General features: G+C 41.8%; 1 protein-coding gene and 1 long non-coding RNA gene across 3 annotated transcripts in view; one reads left to right on the top strand and one right to left on the bottom strand.

The window, feature by feature from the left end:
• The window catches only part of UROC1 (urocanate hydratase 1), a 64,934-nt gene that overhangs the window by 3,645 nt on the left and 39,088 nt on the right, over nt 1-22,201 (bottom strand). The window contains exons 15-19 of one of the 2 annotated variants that reach the window (XM_019499742.2): nt 19,009-19,079; nt 17,953-18,051; nt 14,018-14,117; nt 10,824-10,905; nt 4,012-4,111 (exon numbers count right to left, since the gene is read on the bottom strand). In XM_019499742.2, the coding sequence (XP_019355287.1) occupies nt 4,012-4,111; nt 10,824-10,905; nt 14,018-14,117; nt 17,953-18,051; nt 19,009-19,079 (452 nt within the window). The remainder of the gene's footprint in view (nt 1-4,011; nt 4,112-10,823; nt 10,906-14,017; nt 14,118-17,952; nt 18,052-19,008; nt 19,080-22,201) is intronic. The other variant, XM_019499743.2, reaches the window with a different exon arrangement.
• On the top strand, nt 10,899-15,968 carry LOC132244501 (uncharacterized). Its single transcript, XR_009456012.1, has 2 exons — nt 10,899-11,215; nt 13,974-15,968. It is a non-coding gene; the product is annotated as an uncharacterized LOC132244501 (long non-coding RNA).

The raw sequence follows: 22,201 nt of genomic DNA, 5'->3' as shown, positions 1-22,201 counted from the left end.
GCACTGGTGAGACCGCAGCTGGAGTACTGCATCCAGTTCTGGGCGCCGCACTTCAACAAGGACGTGGTAAAACTTGAGAGGGTCCAGAGAAGAGCCACTCGTATGATCAGGGACTTGCAAGACAAGCCAGACAAGGAGAGGTTGAGGGACTTGGGCCTCTTCAGCCTACAGAAGAGAAGGCTGAGAGGGGACTTGGTAGTGGCTTACCACTATGTCAGGGGAGTACATCAAGAACTCAGTGAACAGCTGTTCACCAGGGCACCTGGGGAAGACCAGGAGCAATGGATACAAAGTCTTGGAAGGCCTCTTCAGGTTCAATTCAAGGAAAAACTTCACAGTCAGGGTGTCCAGACTGTGGAATAAACTCCCCCAAGCAGTGGTGCAGTCACCTACCCTGGAAATCTTCAAAAGGAGAGTGGACAGTCACCTTGCTGGGGTCAATTGACCCCAGTTGTCTTTTCCTGCCTAGTGCAGGGGAACTGGACCTGATGATCTACAAGGTCCCTTCCAGTCCCTAATAATTTATAAATCTATGAATCTGACTCAGACCTTAAATGGGCAAAACTCTCAGAGTATACATCTCAGGCAATAAATACTTCCCCCTATTCAACAGGCTTGAAAGCTTGTTTTATTATGTGTTACAAATCTGTCTGTGGTATTTGCTCAAGCTTAAAGCTGTTAAAATAAGTGAATGTTTAAGGTCCCAATTTAACAAACTATTTGAGCTTCTGCTTAACATTGGAGTAATACATTTCCAGGATCATAGAAATAAAAGCTGGAAATGATATATTAAGTCTGCTAGTTAATTTCCAGTGCTATTCATGTATGATAGTTCCAGGACTATATTTTCTAAAGTATGGTCCAATTCCTCTCCATTCTTGGATGTAATATAGGTGACATTTTAAACACAGTGCACCAGGAATTGTGTTTTCCCTTGCAATAAATAACAGTGGCAGAAGTTTTACTTGCAGACTGTTGTTTTATAGGCTGTCTTGGAGAAATTATGCTTGTTAAGGGTCTGCCTCCAAGACACAAGCCTAGAAATTCATTTATTTTTCCTCCCACTTCCCTGATAATTTACCTATGTCTTCTGTCATATCTAGTACAGGGAATAAATATGAATAGTTCCTCCCACTGTCTTTTTGCTTTCCCTTTTTTTTTCATTTTTTTGGGGGGAAGAGGGGGGAAAGGAGAGGGGGACATAGGGAGGGAGGTCCCAACCGCTCTGGAGATAAAGTAGTTTCAGTCCTAACAGAAGGAAGGCAACATAATTTGCCAAATTCTTATGAGAAGGAAAAGAAACCAGACTGTATCCAAACTGGCAAGAAATAGCATAGGTCTGCATGAGACATCAAATCATTGTGAGCAGGACAAGTCTTCTTGAAGATCCATGAGTTTTAACCTTTATAATCATGCTGCATATAATTACACCCTGTAGCTGGTTTGTCTGCAGGCTTTGAAACAGGAGCTCTGGATCTAACAAACATGAGCCACATCTGCTTGATCTAAATTAAAAGAAATATTGACTCTGAGGCACGAGTAGAGTCCTAAATATGGTCTATGCAGTAAAGGAGGACAAAGATATATAGTGTGTTAGCCTGGGTAACACTCCCCCAAGCCAGGAAAGCTCAGCCCTAGCTTGCAGTCTTTGGCAATTCAGATCTCCATACAAGCCGGTATTTTATGTGACACAGGTCAATATAAATAACTTGATCTCTGTTGCATCTCACAGGGTGTATCTACATGTGAAATTAGTGTGCCTGAATAAATTCTGGTGCAATTTGCGATGGAGTTAATTTCTCCCTGGGCACAGCATTTACACGTGTGCCCAGGAGTGCAGCACATTGAGCTGGGGTGGCACAGCCCTGGCTGGCAGAGGGTCCAGAAGGGCAGCCTGCCAGCCTGGAGCTGCTCCACCCCAGGTCAACATGCTGTGGAGGGGCTGGATAGGGCATAAGGTACGGGGCTAGCCAGCAGACACTGTAGCATCCTCGTGCCCCAGCCAGCCCTAGTCACCATCTATACATACATTGTGGTGAACTAAACTCCATTGTGGGATAGTACTTGTGTCAGGCAGTACTATCCTACAGCAGAGTTAATTAGCCTAATAGTGCTGCACGTGTAGATAGTGACACTTTACTGCAGAACGAATCAACTGCGCAGTAAAGCACACATGTAGATGCACTCACAGAAGCTTAATAGTAACATCTGGATTGAAGGGTCTATAACATTTGAAAGGTATAAACCCTATTACATACTTGTGGCAGCAGATGCCTATTTTAAGGGTAGCTTGGGCTTACTTCTCTTTCCGCAGATAATGAAGGCAAAACACTCCTTGACAAACATGGTCCATGTTTAGGCACTTTATACTTTTTGAGTGCAAGAGCAATTGCAGGTACTCCAGGCTAAATAAGGTCCCCAAGTGCCTTGACTTATTGGCCTTTCTTTTCAGCATGATCAAAGGCCCACTGAAGTGGATAGAAAGACTCCCTTGATTTCAGTGGGTTTTGGATCAAGCCCATAAGCAGTACTGTGGCGGAGCATAGGGTGCTCCTGCCACTTGCAACCAGTGGGTTGCGTAGCCCTGGAGCAAGAGGGGCCGTACATCGAGCCCGGTGAAAGGCCGGCACATTGATAGGCCTCGAGGGGGCTGGGTCCTGCGGCAGCAGCCCGAAGGGGAGAGTACCCTCGACTGGCCCATGCTGGGGCCAGGACCAAGATGGTCAAAAGGGCCAGGGGCCCACCGCGAGGGACGCCCAAGAGCCGGGGGCCTGGGGTCCCGACTGGCCTTGAGGTGGGCCAGGGCAAGAGGCCGAAGGTTCTGGGGGAACCACACCCGAGAGGGGAAGATAGCTTCGGGAAGGGAGAGAGCAGGACAGTGAGCCCAGTTGGGAGGTCGGTAGTGCGTGGGGCCTATAAGACCGGAGGCTCGAATATGGAGAGCCCCAGTGTGAGGGTGCGATGATGAGAGGCCCCAGAGAGGGGGCGGTGATTTAAGGAGGGGAGGAGTGTGGCGGAGCACAGGGTGCTCCTGCCACTTTAAGGGCCTGGAGCTGGCAGCCTCCAGGTGCCTGATTGCGGCAGCCATTTTGGAGGCCTATATAAACCAGGCAGTTTGGCTGCAGGAGGTCAGGCAGCAACATTGCCTAGCCTTAGGGTTGCTGTGAATGACCTGGAGGTAAGGGGGAGCTGCAAGGGGATGGCAGGAGGGTCCTGGTCCTGGTCCTGGTCCTGGTCCTGGTCCTGGTCCTGGTCCTGGTCCTGGTCCTGGTCCTGGTCCTGGTCCTGGTCCTGGGCATGACCTGAAACTGCACCCTGCCGGGAGTGGGTGGTCTGGTGGGGCTCTCAGTGGTGCGGGAGCCCCCAGGAAATGCCAGGCCAGTGACCACCCCGGTGAAAGGCGGGTCGGGTGGGCCAGGGCCAGGTAGCCGAAGGTTCCGGGGGAACCACACCCGAGAGGGGAACAAGCCTTCAGGAGGGTGAGGTAGCCCAGATGACGGCGGAGTGGCCGCCTGAGTAGAGAAGACCATAGTGGGGTCTTGCATAGAAGATTCTGGGGCCCAGTGCGGGGCCGGTGGTTATAGTAATACCATGATGCCATCTGCGAGGCTTGGGCTGCGGTATTAGGGGAGGTCGGAGCCGCAGAGCGCCCCTGGGCATCGGGGCAGTCAAAGGGCAGCCTCCCGCTTAATTAACATCCTAATTGAACTTATTATCATCAAAGGCGTGGCGGGCGAGATGAGCGGGCGGTTGCCCAGAGACAGGTGGGCGGGCCATGAAGAGCTCGGCCCTGAGTAGGCCTGCTGTCACGGTGACAGGCGGGCGGGCCACAGAGCTCGGCCCCGGGAGGCCCCCTGTCACAAGTACATAATAGAGAAAAGTTGATAAGAGTTTTCTCACTGCACACTTAGCTGTGGTACTGGCTGCCTGCACCTGGGACACCAAGCACTTTCATATTATGAAGCAGAAAAGCTGCATTTAAAATCAATTCATAAAGGAAATTTTGCTTACTCCATTGGAAACATCCCAGCTGAGCATCATCTTAGCTCGCTTCTCAGCCTCTGAAGATCCATCCAGAACAAGGCCAAATCCTCCATTTATCACTTCACCCCTTAAAAATACAAATATTTATATATTCAAGAAGAATAGCTAATCCATATCTATCCAATAAACTACCCCCTCAGTCTGATGGAGAAAAAGGAAAACCTAAATTAGGCCTGGAAAATATTGTTGTAATTGGACAAAGGAGACAATCAATGCCTTTTTATATTTAAAAGATGGGAAACTAGCAGTTCAGGAAGCCAAAGTCCTAGTCTGGAATAGGATATGAAGCCCATGCTGTACTTTCCCACACTGCTTAGCCATGAAACCCATATATGACTCAAGTGGCAGTACCAGAAGTTAAGCCTACTGGAAGTCTCCTGAGTACAACAACATCTGTAGAGCATTTGCTTAAAAAAACCTCTTACATCTAAAGAAAGTTCAAGATCCTCGATGACTGAAAAATTAAAATGACTGGGTTTCTTATAGATCAAGGCATTCATGTTTACTACATTCATTACTTCAGTGATAGAATCATAGAAAATTAGAGTTGGAAGGGACCTCAGGAGGTCATCTAGTTCAAACCCCTGCTCAAGGCAGGACCATCACCAAAGGGCCATACAGATAACTAGACAGAGAGGTATACTACTTGTTCTCTGGAAACTAGAGAGAAAGAGTATGCTTTGAGAGATAAACATTATTCACGATTGATATTACACGCATTTGTCATTCCACAATCAGAAAATTATTTTTAAGTTAGGTACATAGATGTTCAAAGCCAACAGAGCTGAATTTTCAGGTTGTGGTTTGAAATTGGCTAACACACACAAGCAGCTAACGGATGTCTTTGCAGAAGCACCAGTTTGGTTGTAATGAAATGGGAAAAACAGTTCGTTGGGTTTTTGGTTTTTTTCTGGAAAAAAGACTATAAAAACACATGGCAAAATTCCAATCTCAATCAAATCTCATTCAGGTTCAGCACCTAGCCTTTTATGGCTTGACACCAGACTCAGGCTCTTGTCTTGTCTGTTAGTCTTTTTTTTTTTTTAATCTGTGCATGAGATAAAAGGCATAGTCTACTCTCAGTTACACCTGTGTAACCTGAATGAGCGTACTGGGCATGCTATGCTACTCGACTGCTGCCAAGAATCAAGCCCCAGTCCATCTTCCTTAGCCAGGGCAGTATTGTTCTTTACTCTAGATTTTCTAGTGCTTGGTCTAGTTTTAAATGTTCCAAGAAATGGAGTTTCCACAACAGTCCTGGGGAGACAATGCAATTGCCCGGTAGAGTTCTAAAGTATTTGCCAGTAGTCTGTCTAAATTTTCTTACTTTTAATGTAATCTCATTATTTCTACTTATTTCCTTGTATCATCCTTAATAATTCCTCTCTCTGATATTTATTTATGCCCTTGAGGTATGTATAAGTCATGTTATCATTTGTTATCATATATCTGAGGTAGGCATATTTAAATCTAATCTTTCCTGGTCAAATCAATCCTTCTACCCACATCATCATTTTTGTTGCTGTTCTCCGAACACTCTCTAGTTTATCATTACTAGAGGTGGTCAACCTTTGTTGATGAAAAAAGTTTCCTAATGAGATAAGGGATTTCAGAGAAGTTGACATTTTCACAGGAAACTATCACTTGATAAAAATGTTCTGATCTTTTAATGGGAACCTTTCAAAAGAAATCTTGCTTTGAATTGTTATTTTAAAAATGCGATCAGCCTTTCAAAATGAAATATTCTGTTTCACTTGTTAGTGTCAGTATTTTACTCATTTCCAAATAACATTCTTCGGGATTTTTTATTCACTGAAGAATTCCAATATTTCATCTTTTGGTTTCATTTGAGTGTAAAAACAAATGGTAAAATATTATAATTTCCCCCAAAAAGGCATATTCTAGTTTCTGAATAGCTGTAATCAATTTCTTCTCAGAATGAGGTGACCAGAACTGAATATGATGTTACAGGTGTCATTAGAATTATCTCCCAACTTCACAATGCCTTTGTTTAGGTAGTCCAAATTTGCACTGGTCATGTACATATGGTAATGTATTGCACTGAATAATCATGCCCAGTGTGTTGTCTGCCATATGATCTTTTAGGGAAGTCTTCTAGTACTAGGCACCCAGGCTTGAAGTTAAGCAAGACAAGTACCAGAGGTCAGCACTACTGTAAATTAACAGGTTTATGATGGTTACTTGTTTAAATATACTTTTTTTAAATAAAAAGGGACAGGAGAGGTCTCAGTTAGGAATGAAGTTGTTCAGGATTCATGGAAGTCCAGAAATAGGCCTCTGAACCTGGACCTCAGACTAAATTCTGGTGTCGGTCACACAAATTTAAATAAGAAATAATTCCATTCATTTCCATTTGGGTCAAATCCACCAGAGATGCAACTAGTATTGAATGTGAAATTGGTAGAAGTTGTAAATCCAGAATGGATAATTTGGCCCACTATCTAAAAAAAATGCATAAATTAAACTCAAAACAAGTCACATTTGTTAGGGTGGATTTTCCAACAAAACCTCTCACTTTTAAAGGGGAGCACCCTGCCTTCATTAGCATCAGGTCAGATTTTCAGGTAATTAAAGAAACATGTGACATTTTGACCTACGCTACCTCCTATAATTTCCAGATGTCTCCTTCTAAGGTGATCAAAGAAAACAAGGCCCCTCTCACAATCAAGATGTCACACTGTCAACTGTGTAGTTCAATTCTTAAATTACCACTGCCTTTTTGTTACTACAGGTTACTCAGGCTTTGTGCTAATGCATATTCTCATGTAAATAAACAGGCTTAGAGAAACAAATGGCATTCAGTTGTGGTGACTACGGTCAAGCCATATCTGAACCCACCTCAACACTGCATATGATGCAGATCCAGCTAAATAAATACTAATCCCGCATTTCTGTTTGCATTATAAGGTTATAGCTCAGTAAATCAAAACACATGAAAGACATTTTTTAGCTTCATAAGGAAGAAGCAACAGATCTGTCAACAATTCTGCTGAAAATGAAACATCTGCAAATGAGTCTGGCTGCCAAACACAGTGCGATTGTCATTTTTAATTCTCTAAATGGAAACATTCCAGTGTCAGCTTGATTTCTGTGTGTGTGTGTGTGTGTGTGTGTGTCTGCGCGCGCGTGCGTTTGTAAAATAAATTATATGAACAAAAAAAAAACTCTACATTAAGATAGAGGAGATTTTCTCCATGCATAAGGAGACATCTCTATTGCAAGGCCAGCTGACTTGCCTCTGCAGTGGTCTTTTGGCTTTTTAATTTTTAGAAAATCTTCAAATTATCCCTCCCTTTCTCCCAAGAAGCAATAGAGGGGCAAAGGGAGATCTGGTTTTAACTAGCCTGGGTGTTATCTATGATTAGTTAAATGGAACAAAGCTACCTGTAGTACCATGAGCTTTGAGAAGGCTCTCCAGATGGCAACATCTAGTGATATTTGATTGTTACAGCATCTGAGCCTCAGCATGGTAGTTTAATAAGCTTGGGCAGAGATGGACAGTTTTCAGTCTCAGCCTTCATTACTGAAGCCACACTGTTTCATCACATAGGTCCAGGACTACCCAAACATGGCTTAGGTGAGCAAGATTTAGCCCATCAAGTACTGGACCAAATGATACATGGCATCTGGTAGACTGGCATTCTCAGACATATTCTGATTTTCCACTTGCTTATTTTTGGTATATATTGCAAGTACTTTCTCTGTACTACCAATTCCACTCCACTTAAGTGTATCCTTCAGATTTATATATAGTAACTGACTTTACAACTCAACCCATGAGAGTTTTCCAAAAGAAGTAGTGGAAGTTTCCCCACTTGATATATTTTTCTAGACTGATCAAAAATCTAAAAAGATACAATAGGGAACCATTCTGCCCTGGCCTTGGAGAGATGATTGGGTCTACAGCTTTTATTTTGAATATTTATCATCAATACATTGAATCAACAATTCTTACAGATTTTAATCACATACCTTTGAATAACAAATACATGTGAGAAAGTCTAAAATGAGGCACAAGTCAGGGCAGAGACATTTTCAACCTTTTTAGACTCAAGGCATCCCTTGGAAAATGCCAGCTCTTAGCTTTCACTCATTTTTTGAGTACTGAAAAAAAGAGCAATTCTGCTGCTGCGAAGACCTCAGAAGAACCATGACAGGTCAGAATATTTGATTCCTACTTGAAGCCCTGGGTTTATCTTGTTTGCATACTAACAGTGCTAATATTGTATGTCACACATAAAAGGATCTCACAGCACGAATCACTGCTATAGACTGAAATATGTTTGAGGTCATGCCTTTTGGTGGATATTCCCTGAGCAAATAAGGCTAAATTCAGCACATAAATGACCTATTATGAATGATTCACTCAGATCTAGAATTTTGCCCACTTTTAATATCTATGGTTGAGAGAACCAAAGCAGTTAAGAGGTTCAGGCACATATCTCTTTTAAATTAATGGGAATTATGGATTAAATCCTGGATGAAATGGGAGTTTTTCCACTAGTTTCAACAGACCTAGGGTTTTACCATCAGTATCTGACTATTTTCTCTGCCTATGGGCCTGACTAGTTTCACTTAGGGTAGATTAATACTGCATCCATAAAAGTGACCACAGTATAGAGCAGAGATACCTGAATGAGCTTTAAATTAGCTCAGGCACCCATAACAGTCTAGCTGCAGCAGCCCAGAGCTCCTGCGAAGAATGTGCCTGAAGTGTAGGTTGTAGCTGTGTTGGGCTAAGGACACAGGCAGACAAGGTTCTTTGGGTGAATCTGGTATCTTTTATTAGACCAATTCAATATTTGGAAAAGTTGTTCTTTGAAAGCTTTTGGGCACAAACACCCTTCTTCAGACAAAGGGAGAGTCAATACAACTTGAAACTCTCCTTCTGCCTGAAGAAGGGTGTTTGTACACAAAAGCTTCCAAAGAACAATTTTTCCAACTATTGAATTGGTCTAATAAAAGCGATCAGATTTACCCGAAGAACCCCGTCTGCCTGAAGTGTAGACATTCCTTTCACTGCAGTCATCGGTAACTCCATTGAAATCCCTGGAGTCAGAATAAAGAGGAAAGAATAATCCATCTGACCAGGACAGGAAAATTTTGGATCCAATTAACGGGGCCACGTTGTAGTCAGGACCTCTCTGGATAATGTCTACTGCAAATTCTTCTAGTTTGCTCCTTCTGAAGTATTACAGAAAAGCTATAGAAACAAGGATTCTTTACAGCATTAAACAGTTCTTTCACTCTGTTAACAACCAGCTGTTCCCAAGTTATATAGCAGGATGGGTATAGCTACACAAGAAAATGAAGAATGAATGGTAGCAGGTGTAGTCCTAGAACTGCTTTGAGGAGTAAGTCAAGCAGAATTTTATTACATGCAGGACAGATAAGGAGAACATTTTTTTACTAATGTGCAATGGTATAATTGAAAGCCCCTAAGTGTACTATAAAAGCTGTAAAAATTGCCATATCATAAAGACACAGTCTTTCTCTAAATATTTAGTCAGGACCCATCTTTGCAGTAAGTAGGGCCCATCCAGCAAAGCATGTACTCAACTTTAAGTATCTCCACCGAAATCAATAGGAATTCTACCAAGCTTAAGCTGTCTGCTATATCAAGACCCAGGTTCAAGAGCCATGATCTAGTCTGGCCCTGTTTAATTCACCTTTTGCAGCTTTAAAAGATATGTAACTACCCGCTCTAGAAGACTTATTTTTGCACAGGTGGGTGGAAAGATCTTTTCCTAATACCCTAAAAAGTGAAAAATCAATAGTCCTTATCATTTTGCCCTTCTTTTTTCTTTTCTTGAAGTAGAAGTATGAGAAGCAAGTATACTGAATCATCTTTAGTGCACTAAACAGCGAAATAAATACCTTTCCCTCCAAATATTTGATTAGTCTTCTTTTATCTATTTAGGCCTTTCTACCTGAGGCAAATAGATAACACGATGAAAGACACTGTGGACAGAATCAAAATCTTAGAACAGTGTTGATTCAGGGTCAACACTTTCAGTAGTTACTCTGGGCTTCCAGTGTTATATCTAGGATCAGAATCTGATCTCTGAGAGTTAAATACTTCTACCATTGTGCATCTTCCTCTTCCCTTAGGACAATCACTTTTTCCTGCTCCTCACGTTAAAAATGCCAGCTAGTTCAAATTTAATGTGAAGAAGGGTCCTGTTGCTTAAATAAACGCTTTCACTGCTGCTACCTTTTATGCTGGCAGGCACAAGCATGGGAAGAATTCAAGGAAGGGCAGGGGGAGTTTATAGGCACCTGAGCTGTTTTGTATCAATAACCCCTTGCTGCACTTCAACACATGGGCATGTTATATTGGGGTCCTAAGGTCACTGATTTAAATGTAGCTTCGGGGAAAACCTAAACACAATCCATCCACTGACACTCTGATTGTGCATGTGTGAGGACAACACTGGAAGTGGGGCCTGTTCAAACAGACTAACATGGTTTGTCTTTGCCTGGCTAATTTAGTTTCCCAAATAGTGCCACGGCCAATGTCTAAAACACTTTTTCTTAATCTATACACAGTAATTAAAAAAAGCCCAACAATTTATACAACACCATATTCAACCTTTGATACACTGTCAGCCTTCCCTGCCTACATTTAGCTCCATCCTTCCCATAGTCATGGCCTTTTACTGCTGCCATTATGCAGACTGAATTGTCTTCCCTCACATACACCAGTATTAACTGGATAAACTTTATTTTCCCTTCAGATAAAGCCAAGTTCTCCTTACCAGCCAACTCCACCACCATTGTGTAAAGCAACCCATGTGGCTCCTCTAAAGGCATCTCCTACAAAATTCTGTACTGCCATATCTAGGAAGAAAGGAGATGAGTTATTGCTGTGCTGGAATGTGTTATTTGGTCTATGCAATGCCTGTAATTACAACTCTGCTTTCTTTTCCTCAGTCAGGTAGCAAAACCATCTTTATTTCTGTGCTTTATATAATAATGACATTGTTGGGGACAGCAAGGGGAAGAGAGATTTTTTTTACTACAGCACATGCCAACCTCGCAAGATGGTTTGCCCTCTCGTGATTCTGATAATGTCTATACACATGTAAATTGGAGATTTTAAACGAGAGACCTGCCCAAGGACAACTGTGGAAAACTAAGAGGAAAAGAGGTAAGCATTCTTTAGGATGGATAAGACTGCATAGATGGACTACTTTGCATAGTAAAAAGATGATGTAATATAATTCTTAGTGAGCACATCTACATGAGATATTTACTGCAGAGCTGACTAATTAGCTCCGCAGAAAAGCATCAGCATCTACACGTGCAGTGCTATTAGGCTGGCATAAACTAATTAACTGTGCCATAAGATAGTACTGCCCAACACAAGTACTATGCTATGGTGGAGTTATTTACTCCATCACGACACGTGTAGATGCTGACTGTAGCTATCTGGGGCACAAGGTGCTATAATCAGTCCCTCCACAGCACATTGAGCCGGGTTGGAGCAGCCCCAGGCTGGCAGGCTGACCCCTGGAATCCTTTCCTAACCACGGCTGCTCTGCCACAGCTCTTCCAAGGTTGCTAAAGAGCACTGCTGCTGGGAATGGTACATTTAGCACACAGATGTGGCCTTAGAATAAAATTTAGCCCTTGACATCACATCAAATTTGTTACAAAGTCATACATGGGACTTAAGTGGTGCAATCAGATTTGCCTTGACTCTCTGCACAGGACTGAATTTTACCCTGAACACTTCCAAACTTCAGAATTTACTCCAGCTGTTTAAAAGGGACAAGAACAAACAAAAAATATAAATCCAAAAGCCTGATTGTCTCTGCAGGACTTCCACTGAAATGCATGTAACTATTGCATGCATACAGATGTACATTTATCTGTCCAACTGGGGGCACCAGCACTTGCATGCTGCATACTTCTGAACTCTTAACCATGTGCACAAACTTCAGACCATAAAAGTGCACACAAACTGGGCTCAAGTGGGAAAAATTGCATGCAGCAGAAGGTAATGGATTAGGCCCTGCTGCTGTCCTTACCCAAAGGTTTTAAGTCATTTGCTGAGGTTTTACAAGCAAAAACAGAACCTACAGAAACAGATAAACACATCTGCAGAATTACATTTGAAGTGTGGCAAATACTGCATTTTCATATAAAAACCAACTTATGATGCCACTGATCCAAGTTAAAACCCTGTCAAAAAAGCTCTCATTATGGCATCATTTTGTCTGGCATTATGTCACTTTAATAGCCCAGTTAACATAATTATAACTCTATCAGGTGGCAATGAGGATAGAAGCAATAAAAGTGTACATACTAAAAATGTAAAATCTTCCTTCTCCTTTTCAGCCATTTGCTCCATAAGTGTCAAGGTTAGAGGGATGTGTGGCAGGTGGATTAATGTTATAATAACTAGCAAGCCCCCTGCTTTGGAAAAGGTGACTAATTGAACAAATGTCTGTGCCACAATGTACTTTCCTCCACAACCTCTGCCTGGACAGAGATGACCCATTTGCTAAGGATCAAGTAACACCACTTTATGCAAAGCTACAATAGATGCGCTAAAGCTATGGAACAATCCAGTGTGCTGCAAGCAGTGGAATTACAGCAGGGCAGCTCCGTGCTTGCAATACTGGAATTGGTTTAAAAGAAAACAGCAAATAAGGAGCCCTAAAATTTCTCCATCCTCTCTCCAGAAACTCATCTTTAGGAGCATCTTTAGGGTTTGATCTACAGCCCACTGAAATCATGGAAAGGATTCCCATTACATTCAGGGGATCTAGAGAAGGGCCCTGTTTTTCATATAATTCAAGAAAGGTTAAAGGAAAATAGTAGAAATCACTTCCATTTTTAAAAAATAAGCCAGGATTTGCCCACATTATGAATTGCAGGATTTCCCTCTTATAATAAAAGTAATTTTTTTTAAGATCTGGAAGTCTGCTAATAGTACTTCACAAACCACAGTAAGTGATACCTGGCAACACCACTGGGAGATACAGGTTGTTATGATTTATGTCCACTATATGGATGGGAAACTGAGGCATAGAGAGATTCATGTTAACATTTTCCAAAGTACTCACTGATTCTGACTGCCTCTGTTTTTGAGTGCTTAGGGCTGTGTCTCTACCAGTTCTGTATAGAGTGCTTTTGTACATACAGGACGTGATTTTGATTGTGCTTAACCAGTTAATGCTTCTGTAACTCAACTGAGATCATGCCTTTAGTTTATACAGGTGCATTGCATACAATATATGATCCAGTGGGACACATGCTGTTCTTGAATTATACTGGATCTATTATTGAATCATACTTGAATTATACTGGATCTATATTTAAGGCTAGAATTAGACATTGCCAAATGAAGTGGATCAGGGATGTGTATGAGGAGAAAGATGAGCAGGTGCTCCAGGGTCTTAAGGGGCCCAGTCCTGTATGGAAATTCCCAGGATGTGCAGGATTGCACCCCTCAAGCCCCTGGAGCACCTGCCCAGGACAGCTGGAGAGGGTGGGCAGCTCTGGGTTGCTTGTGCTCTTCTGCCACAAAGGAAATAGATGTCTACCAATAAATAGTGGCACAAATAAATATAATCTTTATTGCAGCAACAAATTTTGGCCATGAATGGTGCAACAAGGGGCATAGTTCTCTGTTTGCTTACTCTTTGTGCCACCATAAAAATTTTTGGGATAGCACAAAGGTGATAAAAGGCAACATCTGTTTCCACCCTGGATCTCCTCTGAATCTGCAACGTTGCTCCAGATTGATAAATGTTATCAAGAGCCCATTTCTGTATCATAATTAAATCCCATAAAGTCCTAGTGTCAAGTTAACAGGAAACCGATTAACTGGAAGTAAAGAGTTAAACAAAACCATTTTTTTAAAAAAAGTTCTATATAGAGACATTTCTCTTTTTAAGTAATTTCTTTGCCTGGACAAGCAAGTCTGTGCTGCTCTGCTAACCTGCACAAAAGGCCGATCCATCATAAATGTTTGACGTCTCTCTGTAAGGACTGTCGGTCCCACTCACATCATGGTGATCTCGACTAAGGACAACAGGTGCCTGCAAAAGCCAAGGACAAAGAAGTGGATTCCTACGTGGACTGTCAGATCTGTCAGTCAAAGACTGTTTGCCACTGATTTTACTTCCACCTCATTGATTTGTCTCTCTTTTCAAATCTCATCTGAAAATAACTTTTCTCTATAGTTTTACCTTCTTGATTTCCTTCTCTTTCTGTTATTAGTTATTCTTATAACTGGTAAGAAGCCCTAACTTGTGTGAAAGTCACCATCATTTCAAAACCAAAAAATGACAAGGATTTTTTTCTTAAATCTGAAATTGCTATTGTCACAGGGAAAAAGGAAAAGGAAAGAAATACAATTATTTTATGAAAATTGATTTTTCTCTAAAATTTCAAACTTTTACATTCCAAGGTAGTCTTCATTCAAAAATAGCTCTGCTCCTGAACAACAAAAGCAAATACAGTCTTAAGGGAGAGTTGTAAGGGATTTTTTCATGAATTAGGAATATTTTTGAAAATGTGAAATTAATTTGAAATCTGAGGCTTCAAATAGATTTTTAAATACATTCCTCTCTACAGTTTAACATTGTAACTTTGTCAGTATTAGCATAACCAAATGAAACAGAATAAAACTGAAATTTTGTCTTTTCCCACAAAACAGAACAAAACAAAAAATCTTGCTTAGTGTCAAAGTAACATTTTATGTAGCCCTTTCCAAACTGTTTGTAAGACTCCTCAGTTACTTGAGGCACCACCAGTACACCTGCCAGGGGAACCTGGAAGTCCCGGAAACTCCAGCTCTGAGACGGTCAGATCCTGAAAACCCTGGAAAGAGGACAAACTAGTAGGCATCCTAATGGGAGCCCTCCTGGTAAGCGGTCAGAAATCCGGCTGGTTTCCATCAGAATTTTATCCAAATGGTCATGTTCCCATGGTTTGCTTCAAGTTATGAGGACTGCCACTTTTTTGACAGAAAACTATTCCATCAGAAAAGATCCAACACATTCAAAGAGGTGACAATAAAAAACGAGGGATAAGGGAACACTGAATATTAATAATCATGGACAGCTAAAGCAAGTCATTTTCTGACTTGAGATTTAATGACCTGCACATACCCCATTAGCTGAAAAGGCCTGATTTTCCTTTTGTTTGCACACAATTTACCCCGCAGTAGCTCCATTTTCTTAGAATAATTTAGAGCTGGGGTGTCAAACACATGCCTCACAGGTCAAATCCAGCCCATATTGCTGTTTCACTCAGCCTGCAGGGCTCCGAGAGGGGCTGGACATTTGGGGTGGTGCAAGCAGGGGTGGTTCCTGCTGCCAAAATCTAGGGCATAGAGCCCCAGTGCACATATATGTCAGTGGATGAGCAAAGACTGTGCTCAGGGGCAGATCGTGGGGGAAGGGGGGACATGGTGCAATTGCACCTTGCTTTGGGTCTTTAAAACAAACTTTCTGGCAGTGGCAGTGGCATTTCCATTCAGGCAGCAGTGAGGGAGTCACTTAACTTCACGGCTCACTATAATCAACTCTAGAAGTGTTACTGACTGTTTCTCCTTTTTAATGGTCTTAATGTTCCACTATTCACACTATACTTTCTTCTACAGTTTTGCTTTGTTAGCTATTGCCAGTAATGTTTCACTTCTATTTGACAACCCTGCAGACTGTTGTTAGCTCTAGCTAAAAACCTTAACTCAGGCATAGAAATGACTGACAGCAAAGTATTGGAGGCATGATGAAAGCACTCAGATTTACAAATCTGAACAAGAAATGTACATTTCATATAATGAGTACAGGACTAATGAAACAATATCTTTTGACTATTTTTGCCTGGTTTATTGTGTTTTTATGGGTTGACTATATAATCTAGTAAATCAGTGCACACTTCAATACATTTATATTTGTTTTTGCTTTTATCTTAAAAACTGAGCAACACAGTGCTAGAACCCCAGCATCTTAATAATGCTTCTAGTTTCCATTTAATCACAGAAACAAATTTCTGTTGTTATATGACATGCTGCACCATCTGAATCACCTTTTCCAAAATCCTAGATCTGCCCATGGCTATGTTAACCCCCATACTGGCACTACTGGGCCCAGTTTTGACCTGGGAAGTTTGTTGCCATTCACACCCAGCCCAGGAAAGCCCTGCAGTCCAGGTCCAGCCTGGAAGCACAGGTGAGTTTGACACCTCTGATCCAGAGTCAATCTGCTCACTCTGCTTTGTGCAGCAAGTAAATTATGGAATAGCTTAAAAAGGACCTTTGCTTCTCACTCTCCCAAGTGGCTGAAGAGGGGGAAGTGAGATTCCAACCGGATGAAAAAGAGACAGAACAGCATCTGAAAAGCGTGGGAGCCTGACCTTGTCATTCATAGCTCTGAGGGTTAGCTCTGTCTGGTCAGGCTTATTTTTTAAGACTGGCTTGCAATGACATTCATTTTGAATCCCAAGAAGATGGGCAGTATGCGGGCTTTTTTAATAAACATTTTCTCAGTAACACACCCAGACATTCCTCAGTTGACAATCACATCACATGAAATAGATTCTTTATAAGGATAATAATACAACTCTGATAGTGGAAAGGGGGTGAATGATTTAACATGCTTTAGCCCAATTCTGATGCACTGACAAAAACAGGAATCCTGAGTGGTTCTAGTGGAAAACCTCCCTCCATGAACGAGGAATTAGGCCTTCTGATTCTCTGAACAGCAAAACCAGATAACGGGTTTGAATGAAAGGAATAAATCTGAGCAGCTGCCTGGTTGGCTGGATGGGGGGGGGGGGGGGGGGGGGGGTTGGAAATTGAGCTGGAGATCTGACACTTGAGGCTCAGATCTATTATAAGTATGACCCGGTTTATCTTACTCTTGCACGCAAAAAAGTGCACATCCAGACCTGTCACACCAAAATACAGAGAGACAAACACCACAATGTGTATCATTTAAATACTCATGAGAATAACATGGATGCATGTATTCATTCAATTCAACCAAGCATTTGTCTTCTGCATAGTTTTAGTATGCTGGGAGAGTCTCTCATATATATGTGCCAGCTGAGCCCAACCAGAATAACACAAGAGATGCCAAATTGGGTCAAGCCATTGGTCCACCAAGCCCAGTATCCTGAGTCTCACAGGTGGGAGAGGATACTAAGGGGAAGAGTATTTAAGCAGATCAAACTGATCCATCCTCATGAGATCAGAACTGATGAAGCAGACCAGACTGATCAGACTGCACTTCTCTGCCTATGGCATTCAACAACTTTCATTTTCAGATCCTCTGCAACATTTAAATATGGTGGAATGTCATCTATGGTCCTGCCCTTAGGTTCCAATCAGGATACAATTCTCACAGTGCCTCATGCTGTAGAATCATATACAAAACACACAAACAGCTTAGGAAATCCCAATATATATGTATTCCTGCCTAGGTACTATGTTTCAAGAAGCACATTCCATCTCCATTACTCATCCTAAGAAGCATCTAAGTATTCAGCATGCATAAGCATGGCAGCATAAGGCTCAGTATTGACTTGTGTTAAATTTCTTTTCAGAGCCAGCGGGACTGAGTGCTAACAATACAACTTCTGGTGTTTGCAGACGCCCAAATACATCTGGCACATTATTTACATGGGAATAAATGTGGTATTTTTGGATTCGTACTCTAAATCCAGCTCTCCTTACATCAGTTCATCTTCATTGAGGTCAATGGGAATATTCTGATGTCACAAGGGAGCAGAGTTTTCCTCTACCTTGGACAACAGAATTTTGGATCTGCATTTTTATTAACATTAGTTGAATCTTTTTGCTTTTCCCATTCTACCCTCATATTAAAAACACAATTACCAAACTGTATTGAGGGGAAAAAGCCATACCTTAATCCTTCCTTCAGCAATAGCTTGGTTAATAGCCACTGCTATAGACACACGACCCTTCTGATCAGAATACAAGATTCTGGCCTGAGAGCCAACAACCTAGAAAATGAAAATGTCAGAGTGATAAGGTTCCCTGTGCAAGTAGCTTATCTCAGGGGCCCAGATAAATGCAGCAGTAGAACTGTTCCCCTCCACAGGAGAAAGCAAGATTATTAATTTGCAAACATCCAGCTTCCATAAATAAGACCTTAAACCTCCAATTGAACTGAGTTTTATCTACACACAGCACAATCAATAAGATTTATTTTTGCATTTAGCTTCTACAGTCCAGTAAATCCCACTTTTTAAATCAAACTCATTGCCAGGACACTATCCCATATCAACAATCCCTTTATCAACAGCTGAGGGACAGGGTGTGGAGCTGGCAATGGAAGGCTGCAGGAGAGGGGAAATCTGGAGACAAAGAATGGCAAGCGCCATCTGTGTTGCAAAGCTGTACTCCCATCCCTCCCTCACACTCCAGACTTCAGTCTGGCTTCCTGCTGCTTGTGCCAGGGCTGAGACTTGAAGTGCTGTTTGGTATATATGTTCCATAATATAAGCCTGACTGAAAAAAACTGCCCATCTAATAGGCAGCCTGTTTCACCTGGTGCAATAGGTTGAAATATTCCTTTTGCTCTTCACTCATTCATTCCAATCAGGGTGACAGGAACTGTATGGAATACCCAAGGCAGGACAGCTCCTTCAAGGTGAGCTTTTTAGCTTGGTAATCAAGGAAAGCCAATTATGAATCTGGTGCACTAACACAGACCCACAAAAAATTGGGCCTAGATTCAGTTTTTGAACCCTTCAAATAGAGACATCAGGTTGTTGCTGGATGAGAGGTGGGATCTAATGGTACTGAGCACCTCTAGGTGGAAGAGGTGTTTAGAACCAGAGTCTTCATTCAGGCCCTTTCCTGCATTTTTCTAAGAAACTCAGTGACAGAGTTACACCTTCTGAATGACAGAGCAGAAGGTATAAGGTCATGAGTGAAGAAAGAGGCTGTGCATTTACCAAGTTGTGCCGCCCCGCTTCCTGAATCCAGCGGATATTGTCATGATACTGCTGCTTTACAGATGTGCTCACTGCAAGAAAAAAACAAAAATAAAAGGGTTTAGAAAATGAGGGCCTGTTTTGGTTTACACTTTCCATTTAGGTGTTCCTACAGATACATCGTTCCTTCCACCCCTTACATTTCAATTATTTGCATACTTGCTGAACATCTAGACCGTCTAAAACATACAACTTCATGGTTCTCAAACATTTCCTGACATATATACCACTAAACAGAGAGAAGGGCTAAATATACTGCTAAAAAGAAATGTAAAAATGTTCTTTCTTGCAAAGGAAGGATACAATACTTGGGCTCACATGAGTAGTCAGATAGCAGCAAGATGGTTTTTATGATCTCTGAGGAAGTTTCAGTGCTTTATGGGTTGGCTACGAGTGCCTCTAAATTGTGCGGTGGGGATTAATATGTCAGCTCTTATAATCACACAGAGTAAAGGCTGAAACATCTGCTTTCACTCTCCATTCCTAGGAGGGATGTATGGCACTTCAAAACCCTCATGGAAACGTCTTATAGAAGTTAATAGGTATGGAAACTGTAGGGTGCTATAGACATTTTATAGAGGTTTCTAGAAGTTATGCTAGAGAATTTCATGGAGAATGAGATTTTTTTTTACTTATTTAAAAGAATCACATAGAAGAACATTTTCTATTATGTTCAAGGGTTTATAAACTCATTGAAAAAAGCACATTCTCCAATTAATCCTAAAGGACTTTTCCATAGACAAAGCCAAATTTAAAAAAATCTGTTATTTGACAAGGCTGTAGGAACATACGGCAACTGAACAGACCCGACTGCACCAAACAGCTCACTGTGTGATCAGGCTCCCTGTCCTAAATCTGGTGTTTCCAAAGTTGATTTCATGCTGGGGAGATGAGGGATCCTCCCTGCTTATTTAGTCTGATCTCCTAGAATAGAAAGCTCCATCTAAAAGAACTGCTCCTCAGCCTTGACTCAACTCCATGTGTCTCTCTAACCTGTTGCTGCCTCTAAACTGTTGCTTGCAGGGATATGTTAAAGTTTAGCATCAGACAAGCTACTGTCTTGCTCCTGGATTGACAAATCTCATCTTTATGTAGGCTTTAAAAGATACTAATGCACATTGTGAGCACATAAAAGTAATCCCCATGAGCAAGGAAGCTGACTCCCTCTCTTGTTGAGAGATTATTTTTTTCTGCCCAAGCCTATCAAGCTAACTATCACTAGGTGGGTGAGCACATTCCTCATCTAAACTCGTTAATGCTTCCTTACTCCCACTATGGCCCTGATCCAAAGACGCTGGCATTCTCAGTGCATATCTCAAGCACTGAACAGTTCAAGAATGTAAGTGGAACAACGTGAAGCAAAGTCTTTAGAAGATATTAAAACTCTCTCCCTCTTACTTGTAGGTTTGGTGGGGTTTAAGCAGCAAGCCCATCCTCACAGAAAGGGAAGAAATAGTTAAAATTGGAAATGAGCCCAGACTGAAAGTCCTACTCAGGATTGGGAACACCCCAGAGTTCTGGTTCTGGAGTTTACTTCAACTATGGCAATGGCAGAGTCCATTTATAGAATTCAAATTGGGCTTCAGCTTTTGAATACCCTCAAAGTGCAGGGATGTCCAAATCCAAGGATGCAGTTCAAGCATGAATCCAGTGACACTGGCTAAACAGCAAGTGGAATAACAAGAATATGAAACCATGAAAGGCTGTAATGATTAGATGCCTTTTTCCTCCAAGTTCAATTTCCATTTCTCTTTGAATTCCCCTGTCCATTGCTCTGCCAAGCACAACAGCAAATCCAATAATAGAGCTGCCCCTGAACCCACTCAAATCTGCTGGCTTTTAAAATAACCACATACAAATGCAAAAAATTACATGTCCAATGCCGTGGTTCCCTAAGAGATGTGCTTTCCCCAGACCTCTCCCAGCCTTAAGATAAATAGTCTGTGCATTTTGCATACATGCAACAAGGAACATCCAAATGCCACATGTCAGCTCATTCTTGAATAGAAAAAAAATGAATGGAGAATATGCCAAAGTGCGCCAAATAAGTAGTTGTGTATTTATGCAGCCTGTGTACAAAATACAGCACCAGACATCACTCTTTTAACAAATATGATGGGTCACATTTAAAAAAAAAATGTAACCATTAAAAATAATTAGAGCTTCTGAATCACTGCGCTACAAAATACTGAAAATAGCCCACCTTTACCCTGCTCCTCCAAGGTTCTGTGTCCTCTCAACTCCTACTGAAGTCAAAGTGTGTTGAAAGCACTTGGCATCATACAAAACATGCCCTAATCAGTCATTCATGCCTACAAAGGCCAGATAGGGCTATAACATGGGGGGGAGAGGGTGTTTAGGGGAGATAGTAATTGTTCTTTTCTTCTATCTAGGGTACTTATGCTATGTTTAAACACACCTGAAATGGAAATGGTAGAAAGTTGGTAGATCCTTGCCCAGAAACCCTGCTCTAGAATGTAACCAAGTAAGTGGAGTTTTCTAATCATCCATTTTCTGATTATGTATCATTGGTGGTTTGCATGCACAAAAGCTCCCTTTCCCCCTCGAACAGTCTAAGGCCTATAAAATATATGTCGAGTTTTTGAATGAGTTGCTGCCTGGATGCTAGTCTTGGCATTGTTCAGTTTGCCCTTAAGCAAAGCAAAACAAAGCTGAAAGCAGGATACTGAATCCAGGATCAGAAGAATGGTGCGGGCAGCACTTAGGCATTGGGGACATTTTTATAATGACAAAGACAAATCAGCACTTAGTTGACCACTAGGTGCAGTCAGGTGGGTAGCGTGGAAACAGGAGAGCAGGGGATGTTGAAGCTTGCTGAAGCTTCAGTTGCCGACTCTGCACTTCCACAAGTGTCAATGGGCCTCATTCCCTATCTAGTGATAAAGAGGTACTTCCCACCACCAAAATCTCTTTATTTCAGTTTAAAAGGGCAAAACATGCCCATGCCCCAAAGCTCTGGGCTCCGTGACATTAATTGCATCGCACACTATATAATTCATGTTCCACACAGTGCACTCACCCTCCAGCCCAAAGCACTAGCCTTCCCCTCCTTACTGTGATCCAGTTCACAGCCCCGCTCCAAACTTCTCCTGTGGGAGAAATATGGATGCTTGAGTCTCCCCAGGGGATTAGA

The sequence above is a fragment of the Alligator mississippiensis genome, chromosome 12 (assembly GCF_030867095.1).
Source record: "Alligator mississippiensis isolate rAllMis1 chromosome 12, rAllMis1, whole genome shotgun sequence".
NCBI classification, from domain to species: Eukaryota; Metazoa; Chordata; order Crocodylia; family Alligatoridae; genus Alligator; species Alligator mississippiensis.
This window is presented reverse-complemented; position numbering and strand designations above follow the sequence as displayed.